Source organism: Anguilla anguilla, chromosome 14 (genome assembly GCF_013347855.1).
Source record: "Anguilla anguilla isolate fAngAng1 chromosome 14, fAngAng1.pri, whole genome shotgun sequence".
NCBI lineage: Eukaryota > Metazoa > Chordata > Actinopteri > Anguilliformes > Anguillidae > Anguilla > Anguilla anguilla.
Window position 1 is genome coordinate 28783789 of NC_049214.1, and position 11666 is coordinate 28795454.

An 11666-nucleotide genomic window follows, 5' to 3' on the forward strand; every position below is an offset into this window, starting at 1 on the left:
CAGCACGCCCGCCACTGCCGCGGACGTTAGAGGTGCTTTCAAGGGTGGCTCCATTCAAGCACTGGGCCCAAGGAGGGCGGTGATTGGACGAGCCTGCCGTGAGGTCATCGCCAGCAGCCATACGTGTTCAGCTGATGTCATTGTGAATGCGGAGCTCGCCCAATCACACACACGAGCAGTCAGAATTCATCAACAGTCTGAATTAATTACCAGGGTTCAGCAGTGCAGGTGCGTTCAGCGGAAAGCGAAACGTGACTGCCCTCTTGTGACGGAGTCGTCCGTCTTTAAGCGGTGCATCCTCATTCTCGCATCAGTTGATTGGTTAATTGATTTATGTTGATCGTTTGATTCATTGACAGGTCATTTGATTGGCTCATTAATTAGTCTGTTGGTTAGCTGCTGAATTGGTCAGCCGGTTAAGTTAAATAATCGGTTGCTTGATTGACTGGTTGATTATTTGGCTGGTTGGTTAGTTGATTGCTAATTTAGTTGCTTTGAATGTTTGGCTGGTTGATTGGTGAATTGGTTCATTGATTGCTAGTTGATTGGGCGGTTGACTGATTGATGAATGTGTAGATCGCTGTATTGGCCGGCTGATTGGCTGGTTTACGGCTGTGCTTATTTATCAGGCTTTGTTTCCCCTCTGCAGAGCAGGCAGCTGCTGAAGGACAGCTTCATGGTGGAGCTGGTGGAAGGAGCTCGCAAACTGCGCCACATCTTCCTGTTTAACGACCTGCTGCTCTGCACCAAGCTGAAGAAACAGACTGCAGGGTGAAAGAGTCCGCCTCAGCCTCCCAAATCTGCACCCCGCTGTCTGCACCCCACTGTTCTAAACCACCTGCACCCCACTGTCTGAAACCACCTACACCCCACTGTCTGAAACCACCTACAGCCCACTGTCTTAGACGGCCTGTACCCCACTGTCTGAAACCACCTACCCACCACTGTCTGAAACCACCTACACCCCAGTGTCCGAAACCACCTGTACCCCACTGTCTGAAACCACCTACAGCCCAACCTGCACCCCATTGTCTTAAACCGCCTGCACCCCACTTCCTTAAACACATCCTAACCTTGTCATAAACAGAACCTGTTGCCCATTTCCTTCAACGGACTCTGTGCCTGTCTTCTTACTGTATATAAAATCTGAACACTTCGCAATTAAACACAAGGTTTCTCTCCTCCCCCCATCTCTGCCTCCACCTCCCCCTCTCTGCCTCTCCCTCTGTAGGAAGACCCTGCAGTATGACAGCAAGTGGTATATCCCGCTCTGTGACCTCACCTTCCAGGCGGGGGAGGAGACAGACGCTCCGCCCATCCCCCAGGTCCCAGACGAGGAGATCGACGGCATGAAAGCGAAGATCTCCCACTTGAAGGCTGAGATTCAGAGAGAGAAGGTGAGCCCCGCCCCTGTGTTCCGCCCCCAGCTCTAACCACAGAGGTGAATATGCGGGATCTCCGTGGAGATTAGACTGACTAAAGGAGCAGTGCTAAGCATGTTTTTGTGTTGGGGCTGTGGTAACCATGCTGTGGCTGTGTTAAGAGTGTGGTGGCAGTGTTAAGCATATTGCAGCTACGCTAAGTGTGCTCTGGCCATGCTATGTGCAGTACGTGTGTTGCAGCTGTGCTAGTCATGTAGTCAATGCACTAGCTGTGCTATGGCTGTGCTAAGTGTCTTGCGGCTGTGCTAAGGGAGTTGCAGCTGTGCTAAGTGTGTTGCAGCTGCGCGTAGTGAGTTGCGGCTGTGCTAAGTGTGTTGCGGCTGCGCGTAGTGAGTTGCAGCTGCGCTAAGTTTGTTGCAGCTGCGCTAAGTGTGTTGCAGCTGCGCTAAGTGTGTTGCAGCTGCGCTAAGTGTGTTGTAGCTGCGCTAAGCGTGTTGCAGCTGCGCTAAGCGTGTTGCAGCTGCGCTAAGTGTGTTGCAGCTGTGCTAAGTGTGTTGCAGCTGCACTAAGCGTGTTGCAGCTGCGCTAAGCGTGTTTCAGCTGCGCTAAGCATGCTGTCTCCACAGGCGGCTAGCAAAGGGGTGAAGGCGGTTGAAAGGATGAAGAAGAAGCTCTCGGAGCAGGAGTCCCTCCTGCTGCTGTCTTCCCCACACATGGCCCTGAGGGTACACAGCAGGAGCGGCAAGGTGAGCGCCATTCACTGCACTCACATCACACACTCCCATATTAATCAGCTCATTCATATTAACTGCATATGTATCATATCAGCTTCAGTGGTAGTGGCAGCATGGCTGTTATTTAGCTAGTTTGTTGTTACGGTTGTAGTTGCTATACTATAATAATAATAATTATAGTAATAGTAATAGTAATAATAATAATAATAATAATAATGCCCTTAAAGACTGCAGTCCTGCTTCCTCTGCCCTCAGGGTAGTAGCTCCTAATGTGTGATGTCCACTTCATGGGGTGGAGGGAGGGAGTGCTGGACACAGGGCCTGTGTGAACATGGCAGGAACATTTGTGGGTCTGTGTTGTTTAAAGGCTGTGTGAACGTTGTGGGAGTGTTGTTTAAACGCTGTGTGAACGTTGTGGGTCTGTTGTCTAAACGCTGTGTGTGAACGTTGTGGGTCTGTTGTCTAAACGCTGTGTGGACGCTGTGTAACCCTTGTGTGGCCCGTGTGCGTTTCAGAGCTACGCGTTCCTGATCTCCTCGGACTACGAGCGCGCGGAGTGGAGGGAGACCATCCAGGAGCAGCAGAAGAAGTGTAGGTGTCCCGCAGCGCCCCCTGCTGGCCGAGCTGAGACAGGCAGGCTTCCGCTGCCAGCTGCCGCGCGGGCGACCTTACGACCCGGGATCACACGACCTTTTGACCTTCTGATCGTGCGAACCCGTGACCCTTGTGCTCCCGCCCCGCAGGTTTTAAGAGCGCCACGCTGAGCTCGCTGGAGCTGCAGATGCTGACCAGCTCCTGTGTGAAACAGCAGGCTGTGCACCCTATTCCCCTGAGCATCTACAGAGAGGGTGAGACTGCCCCAGAGCGGGGGGGGGGGATATTATTATTATTATTATTATTATTATTATTATTGTTATTATTATAGTGTTGTTTGTAGTTGTTATCACAGTTAGATATAGCAATTGTTCTGTTCAATTTATGATCATGTTGTAACTTATTTCTGTATGTGTGCTTTGGCAATGTTTCCATATGTATTTCATGCCAATAAAGCATTTTGAACTTGAGAGAGGGAGAAGGGCAGGGGCACAGAGAGGAGGAGGAGAGAGAAAGAGATGTAGAGAGAGGGGTAGAGAGACAGAGAGAGAGATGGAGGGAGGCAGGAGGGGGGGGAGAAAGACAGAGAGAGAGGGAGGGAGGGAGAGGGAGGGGAGAGAGAGATACAGAGAGAGAGAGGGGGAGAGGGAGAGGGAGAGAGATACAGAGAGAGAGAGGGGGAGAGAGAGAGGGAGAGAGATACAGAGAGAGAGAGGGGGAGAGAGAGAGGGAGAAGGAGAACAGGACGTACTGCATGGCTCTGGCCGCCTCCGCTGGGGGCTTAGTGCTGTGTCAGGAGCTTTTTCTGCTTGCTTTTGGTTATGGAGCCAGTGAAGCGTGAATGGGTCTGGGGGCTGTTTCAGCATGCAGCTGTATGACAAATAATGCATGAGTCAGCCACACATATACACATAATACACCCATACAGGCATGGGAGTGTGCACACGCATATGCATATAATACATCCATACACGCATGGGTGTGTGTGTGTATATGTGTGTGTGTGTGCGTGCGTGTTCGTGTGTGCGTGTGTGTTTATGAGTCCCCTGACCTCGCTCCTCCCTCTGCAGATTCGGAGTCTCCTGGACTGTACGGCTTCCTGAACGTGATCGTCCACTCTGCCTCCGGACTCAAGCAGAGCCTGAGTATGCCCCCGTCCCGAACCTTCCACAGTATACAGCAGCCTGTCGCTTAGTGACAGAGGGTTCCTTTAAAACATGTCCGCCCTGTGAGTCAGGCAGGCCTGTTTTGGTGGTTAGCTCTCTCTCAGACCCTCTCTGGCCGTGTGCCTCTCTCTGTTTCTCCCCGGGCAGACCTGTACTGCGCCTTGGAGGTGGACTCGTTCGGCTACTTCACCAACAAAGCCAAGACCCGGGTGTACCGGTACACCACCGAGCCCAGCTGGAACGAGGTGAGCTCCCTGACCCACGGCGTGCACCCGAAAGCGTCACTGTGAGGCTAACCTGGCTGCCCCTGGAGCGTGGACCCCGGGGCAGGTCCGTCTGAAAGGCTGTGCTCTGAGGTGTCCGTGTTTGCGTTTGCGTTCCCCCCCCCCTCCCTCAGGAGTTTGAGATCGAGCTGGAGGGCTCCCAGATCCTCAGGCTGCTCTGCTACGAGAAGAACTACAGCAGAACCAAGCTGAATAAGGAGGACGGGGAGAGCACAGACCGCATTATGGCCAAAGGGCTGATCCAGGTACAGTGTCAAAGTCTTAAAGCATTCAGCACAGACCGCATTATGGCCAAAGGGCTGATCCAGGTACAGTGTCAAAGTCTTAAAGCATTCAGCACAGACCGCATTATGGCCAAAGGGCTGATCCAGGTACAGTGTTACAGTCTGAAAGCATTCATGACAGACACGTGGCTGAATTGTGGTGAAGTAGCTTTCCTTGTTTTGCTGTTTAGCTGGATCCGCAGACGCTGCAGGGTAAAGACTGGCAGAGGACGGTCATCGCCATGAACGGGGTGAGGATCACCGGGGGTGGGGCTAGGGGCGGGGCTAGGGGCGAGGTCAGGACTGGAGGCAGGGGCGGGGTCATGCCACACAATACATACTGTATACTCATGCAATGTTTCCTAAGAGCGATCCTGCATGATGTCACACCTTGTAATAACTACATACTATAATTACACTAAGTACAGAATGAAACTGAACATTACACAGTACCAACCTCGCAATACCCATGTCCTCTGGCAAATTGACATTTTGTACCTATGTTTTGTACCAATGGTGTCGTTTGGCAGTGTTCGTAAAAAGGTGCTGTTCGGCTTCTCTGAAGGTGTCGTGTAGCTGTGTAGCGTTTATAAAGGGTTTGCGTATGTGTGCTTCCTCCGTTCTTCCACACGCAGATCGAGGTGAAGATCTCCATGAAGTTCACCAGCCGCGAGCTGAGCCCGAAGAGGCGGTCGTCGGAGAAACCGATGGGCGTGTTCGGCGTGAAGATCTCCGCGGTAACCAAGTAAGTCCCGTGACTCGCCATGACGACCACATACTGTCAGCCTTAAAAACAAGGCTGTAGATCAGTGTTTCCCGCACTCGATCCTGGGGTACCCCCTGTGTATACAGGTTTTCGTTTCAACCACAACTGCAACTCCATAGTTTTTACAAGCTGTTAACTTTTCTTAATTAGGTGATTTTCATGTTTAGAGGGATTATTTACCCTCTTAAACCACATTATGTCAGAAATAGCTTTGCACGCTATGAGGAATAAAATTCCCATGTTCATATTGTGCTATATTACAACTAATTGCATAAATGAGGTAACAAAATTATTTAACTTGTCTAATACTTGTCTAATAATACTAAATACTGGGGTGAATCAATAGGCTCCAGAGAGTATACATATTAATTTTATGTAAACACAAAACATTGTACAGGTATTTCTTGCCTTCTCCGTTCGTAAGCAGTGTTGGGTCTTCACTCCCAGTGCCAGAGAAGCTTGGTTTAAATGCGGTTGGCCTGGTCAAGGGGTAGCCAATCACACTGTGTATATTGTTGCATGGTCAACTGAGCCAAGTTACTTGCAAATTGAAACTTCAAGCTACGATTATGTCAGACTGTGAAAAAGAAGAGTTTCATCTATATGCCCAAATCTTATTTACTCAAGGCTTAATTTAAAGATGAGGAGTTGCAACAGGTTAGGGGCTCAGAGGTCTGCTAAGGCTCTATGCCAGTGTGTGGATAGACCCTCACCCCCCCCCCCCCCCCCCCCCCCCCCCCAGGCCTGGTATTGAGGCGTTAGAGCTGCTGTGTGTGGGACTGAGGTTGGATCCTGTCCTCTGCTGGGTTTTATTATAAAAGCAGAAAGTAACCTGCAGGCAGAGATATTATTGCAGCCCGGAATAGCTGCGATGGAGTTCCTTTTCCTGAGACTCTCTATTGTACAGCCGCCTCTGCAAATGTAGGAATTTTTAATAAGGCTTATAGTCAGCGTGTGCTACATGAGTAATATGACAAATTATATAGTGCCAGGAAATACAATATAATATAATACAATGCAATACAATGCAAGTTAATGCAGTACAATACAATAAGCTCTTAAATAGCTGTCCTCATTACCAACCTCATACATTGTGGACAGGGGTGGAGTGAAAGGGGGGTATAACAGGGAAAGCTTTCCTGGGAACTGGCAGATCCAGGAGGCCCCTAGAGGTGGGATGTGGGAAGGGGGGGGGGGAGTGGGGAGGGGGGTGGGATGGGGGGGATGATGTAGGGGGATTGCTCATAATTTTCTGCCCAGCAGAAATAATTTCTAGATTTGTCCCTGGTTGTAGATGTAGTATATATGCAGTAGTAATGTACCTTATATGCACAATATATATCTACTTTGATAGTGACGCGTATATTTCAGACATTTCATGTTTTAACCGGTTTATAAATATCTGGTTTTAGCAGAGTTAGGGATATTGTGGACAGGCCTACAGAGTAGCACTCAAGATTTCACCGTTAAAATAGGTGAAATCTGGCCAGGGGAACTTGCCTCAGTGCAGAACGTGCTGAGAAAGTAGAGGGGGGTTACCACGGTGACAATGAGAATGAGGTAATCTTAGCAGCCGAAGGCCTGCTGTCAACCTTCCGTACAGCATTGAGGTGGTGCAGCAGCCTCACCTTCTGGACACCCTCTGGAACTACACTTTTTGTGTTTTATCCTGCTCTGTTTTCCACTCCGTTGATCTTTTCTGTGCGTATGTGTGTGTGTGCGTGCTTGTTTCTGTGTGTGCATCTGTGTGTGTGTGCGCATTTGTTTCTGTGTGTATATCTATGTGTGTGTGTGTGTGTGTGTTTGTGTGTGTGTGTGCGTGCTTGTTTCTGTGTGTATATCTATATTGTCAGGCGCGAGCGCTCCAAGGTCCCCTACATCGTGCGGCAGTGTCTGGAGGAGATAGAGAGGCGGGGCCTGGAAGAAGTGGGCATCTACCGTGTTTCTGGCGTAGCCACCGACATTCAGGTCCTGAAGGCTGCCTTCGATGCCAGTGAGTATGACCCCGCCCACCAGCTCCACCCACTGCACAGAAACCCCTCTTATGTCTCCACCTCAGTCTCTCTGTCTCTTTCCTTTTTTGGTTCTGCATCTTCCACCTTAAACTTTCTCTCCCATATATGCGTCAGGTTGGGGGGAAGCAGGGAGATGGCCAACCCCGATATTTTGAATACTATTAAATAATTTGTAGATTACTTATTATGCTTGTGAGGCATGTCAATCAATCAATCAATCGTTCATATCGACAGACCAGCTGCACATAGAATGTGTGGGTGGCCTGCCGGCTGTTGCTCCCAGAAAGAGCTCTGTTCTGCACAGTGCAGACTTTAGACTGAGAAGGCGGGGACTCTGGTCGTCATGGTAACCCTGGCTCCGGCCCCTTGCAGATAATAAGGACGTGTCGGTGCTGATGAGCGAGATGGACGTGAACGCCATCGCCGGGACACTCAAGCTGTACTTCCGCGAGCTTCCGGAACCCCTGTTCACCGACGAGCTGTACGCCAACTTCGCCGGCGGCATCGGTCAGTCCCCCCCCCCCTCACCTCTGACCTCTGACCTCTGAACTCACACCACAGCAGCACTGTATATTTGAGCCTCAGCCTATGCATGGGCACACATACTCTCTCTCTCTCTCTCTCTCACACACACACACTCATAGTAGTGTTTCTAATTCCACATGTAGCAGTGTGGTCAGATCATATGAGATCATATCTGTGTACACACACGGTACAGCATTCTCTGTCTCTCTGTGCTCCTCTGCAGCTCTGTCGGACAGCGTGGCGAAGGAGAGCTGCATGCTGAACCTGCTGCTGTCCCTGCCAGAGCCCAACCTGCTCACCTTCCTGTTCCTGCTGGACCACCTGAAGAGGTGCAGCACCCCCTCCTTCCCCCACTGTACACCCTCAGTTTTTACAACCCCCTCCCTCCCCCACTGTACAACCTCGGCCTCACAACCCCCTCCCTCTGCTGGATCAGCCTTACAACCCCCTCTCTCCCCCACTGTACACCCTCAGCTTCACAACCCCCTCCCTCTGCTGGAACAGCCTCACTGACCTGCAGGTCCACACGTGTAACAGGCACTATAGGCCACACACGTTGCCATAGCGATGATGTTCTTTGCTTCCCCTCATAGGGTGGCTGAGAAGGAGTGCATCAACAAAATGTCCCTCCACAACCTGGCAACGGTGTTTGGGCCTACCCTGCTCCGCCCCTCGGAGAAGGACAGCAAGATCCCCACCAATCCCACGCAGCCCATCAGCATGGGTGACAGCTGGTCCCTGGAGGTCATGTCACAGGTACCACCGCTGACTTTCATTATTATTCAATTAATAGATGATAATAATAATCAGAATTTATTCATAATAATTCATACTAAGACTTATTATTGTTATTATCATACTAAGACTTAGTATTATTCCATAGCTCTGTCCATTTACTTATTATTATTATTATTATTATTAGTAGTAGTAGTAGCAGTAGTAGTATTTGTTAGTTAAGCACCTGTTGTTTTTGCCTTCTTTCTGTTAACAGAGTCTGTCTGTCTGTCCATCCCTTCCTTCAGGTTCAGGTTCTGCTGTACTTCCTACAACTTGAGACAATCCCCACCCCTGACAGTAAACGACAGAGCATCCTCTTCTCCACAGAGGTGTAGACACATTCTTTTGTGTGAGACTTTTTTTTAGTCAAGGACACTGGAGAGAGAGAGAGAAAAAAGGAAGAGAACGAGAAAGAGAGGGAGAGGGCCTGGAGTGGAACCTTTCTGCGGATGAATGGCAGTTTCACTGGACCTCAGCTGCGGGAGCACAGCCCTGTCAGGATTGCAACACAATATAAAGACATGAAGAAGAACTACATCCCTGAAATCATATTTATGATAACTGTCATGCCATTTCATAGACCATCGGGTTCTGTCTTGTCTTACGCAGGATGGCATATGCAGAAATCCATATCCTGGGATTCATATCTCATATTTCCCCACCATGCTGCTCTTGCTTGGTTTCACTCTTCATTCCTAACCTAGAAAATTAACGGCTCCTCTTGACGGTACCTGATCCGATTTTCAGTAAAACTTGACGTTTCCACACGGATTTCTGTCAACATCAATATTCTACTTCATAAAACATTAAACAGATTGGATGGTTAAATTAGACTGCAGAGATGCTGGCTAGAGTTTGGAAGGTCTCTGAAGAAGAAAAAAAACGTTGCGATAGAAAAGGAACGAGTCTTAAAACGAAAGGAGTTAGTTCCACTTTTGGTGAAGCTGTGCAGATTTTTCCACTGCATGTCCTTCTGGGCTTGTGCCCGTTTAATATGTAGGCCAAGGTAGTAGATTAGGATCTGCTTCAATCATATTGATTATTATTCCTGAATCGTTAAAAATACACAAAAGCAGGAGTGAACCACATCGTCGTTATTATTGTTTCGCAAATCGCTCCTCAAAATGTACGCTGTTATAAGACTTCCTGGGAAAACATTTTGTAGCCGGGGAGACAATGACTTGCACATTTATGGTATGTACGTGTTCTGTTGTACATAATTTGAAAATTGTGCATTTCTATTTTTTGAGTACGTGGCGTCATCCTTATTGTGAATAACAGTTGAAGACAGTTTGAGACCGTTTAAGCTTGTGTACTGTGTGTTTTCATTGGTTGGTGGCTCCTCCCACATTCAGTGCACACGGGTGCTTTTTGTCGTGATTATCAGGGCCCTTCGGGTGTCACTCTGCTCAGATCTTCCAGGGATTACTGTCGCCTGCGCATTGGAATAAGCTATGGAAATCTGGAGGGAGCGAGGGAGAGAATGAGAGCGAGAAAGCGAGAGAACGAGAGAGGGCGAGAAAGAGGGAGAGAGGGGGTAAACTTAGTTGCATGTCATTATTTATTTTTCATTTAATCAGAAGACGACTATATTAGAATGGTTAAAATGGTTATTTATGCATCTCTAACATGCAGGCATGTTAAGTAGTATTTTTTTATGTTTACATTATTATTATTATTATTTTATTATTAAGGTATGACCCACAGACGTCCTGAATTTATGTGACCCATGGAAATGAAGTTTTATTTATGGAGGGTGATGTTTATCAATACCAATGGTGAGCAGAACAAAATGGCGAATTCCCTACAACAATGAATAACGCTTCACCATTACTCACCGTTATATGGTCACATGCCACAGAACCGCGACTACTGGTTGTAGCCTAATGATCGGTGAATACCATAGAATAGTGAATACGGTTTGTGAATTTATCGAAGCTGCACGGTGTCTGCGCAGGGGACTAAATATACTGTAGGAACCCAATGCCGGTAGGACACTGGCAACCCTGCAATCCGGGATATTTCCATCTTGGTTCCTTCTGGTATTTTTCCCCTTCTGATCGTTCATTTCGCGGTCAAACCATCCCGTCCACACACACACCCCCACCCTCCCTTGTGGATCATTTGAATTCACTTTGTTTTCTTTTGATATGCACCCCAACCATCAAGATGGCGCTCAGAGACAGATAAGCACTGAGCCCGGCTCTGGCTCTCTCCACCCATCTGAGATGGAGGCTGTTCTGTTCGGAATGTTCGGGCCCCAGTGGATTGCCCAGCTTCAGCGATATTTGGGGACGTTTCTCTTTCCTTCGCTGGTGCCACGCTCATCGACCTCATTCTGGCTGCCCACTGTGGTGACGTGCCGCTCCACAAGAGTGAGGTCATTTCCTGTTAATGTACCGTACTGCTCGCCTGAGCGGCTGATTAAGACGCACGTTAAGAAGTAGGATGATAGAGTATTGAATGTCCTAGCAAGGTCACAGAGGGAATGTTTATTGGTCATTTACTGATAATCAAAAGTTTTTAATGTTAAGATATTATAATAATGATATATGGAAGAGTTAGAGTAACTTGGATGAATGGGAGGGTGCTGAGGTTGCAGACCTGTGTGGGTGGGTCCTGCACAGATCTGTGATCTGTGCGAGTAGGAGACCTGGCACAAATACGTATTCGTTTTGGATTCAAATACTTGTCTGCGCTCTATTGATCTTGCCTGGTGTAACTGACCCTCCAATATGACCAGAAGGCGGGGTTTGCACTTTCTGAGAGTATTCCATTGGTTTCAATACGCCAGACGAGATCAGTGACGTGTAGAAAAAGAATTTGAATCCAAAACGAATGCGTATTTGACCCGGGTCTGGTGAGCAGGCCGTGTGCTGCCGCGGTCCGGTTATCCTCTCTCCCGCTCCGTACCGGCAGTCACCGGTCACTCTCAGACGTCTTGCTTTATGTACTAGCCGTGCCAGCGAACAGATTTAGCCGTTCTCATCCCCCCCCCCCCTCCCCCCGTCTATCTCCATTGTCGTATGTTATTCTCATCGGGTAGCTCTTTAAAGGGATTCTGTACAGGGAAGAGGGGGAGAATGAAAAGGGAGATGTGTGGAACACGTTTGTAGCCTCTGTTTGTACACGAGCTGTTAAATAAAAACTCCTGTATGTA

At 48.7% G+C, this 11666-nt stretch overlaps 1 protein-coding gene across 2 annotated transcripts in view; it reads left to right on the forward strand.

Annotated features, from left to right (window-relative positions):
* The window catches only part of bcr (BCR activator of RhoGEF and GTPase), a 42079-nt gene extending 30413 nt beyond the window's left edge, over nucleotides 1–11666 (forward strand). For both annotated transcript variants that reach the window (XM_035391037.1, XM_035391038.1), the window contains exons 10-24: nucleotides 650–771; nucleotides 1232–1397; nucleotides 2009–2128; nucleotides 2632–2707; nucleotides 2860–2964; nucleotides 3781–3855; nucleotides 4024–4121; nucleotides 4274–4405; nucleotides 4615–4674; nucleotides 5059–5168; nucleotides 7043–7182; nucleotides 7577–7711; nucleotides 7953–8058; nucleotides 8323–8485; nucleotides 8752–11666. In XM_035391037.1, coding sequence (XP_035246928.1) covers nucleotides 650–771; nucleotides 1232–1397; nucleotides 2009–2128; nucleotides 2632–2707; nucleotides 2860–2964; nucleotides 3781–3855; nucleotides 4024–4121; nucleotides 4274–4405; nucleotides 4615–4674; nucleotides 5059–5168; nucleotides 7043–7182; nucleotides 7577–7711; nucleotides 7953–8058; nucleotides 8323–8485; nucleotides 8752–8841 — 1698 coding nt within the window. In that variant the 3' untranslated portion in view covers nucleotides 8842–11666. The remainder of the gene's footprint in view (nucleotides 1–649; nucleotides 772–1231; nucleotides 1398–2008; nucleotides 2129–2631; nucleotides 2708–2859; nucleotides 2965–3780; nucleotides 3856–4023; nucleotides 4122–4273; nucleotides 4406–4614; nucleotides 4675–5058; nucleotides 5169–7042; nucleotides 7183–7576; nucleotides 7712–7952; nucleotides 8059–8322; nucleotides 8486–8751) is intronic.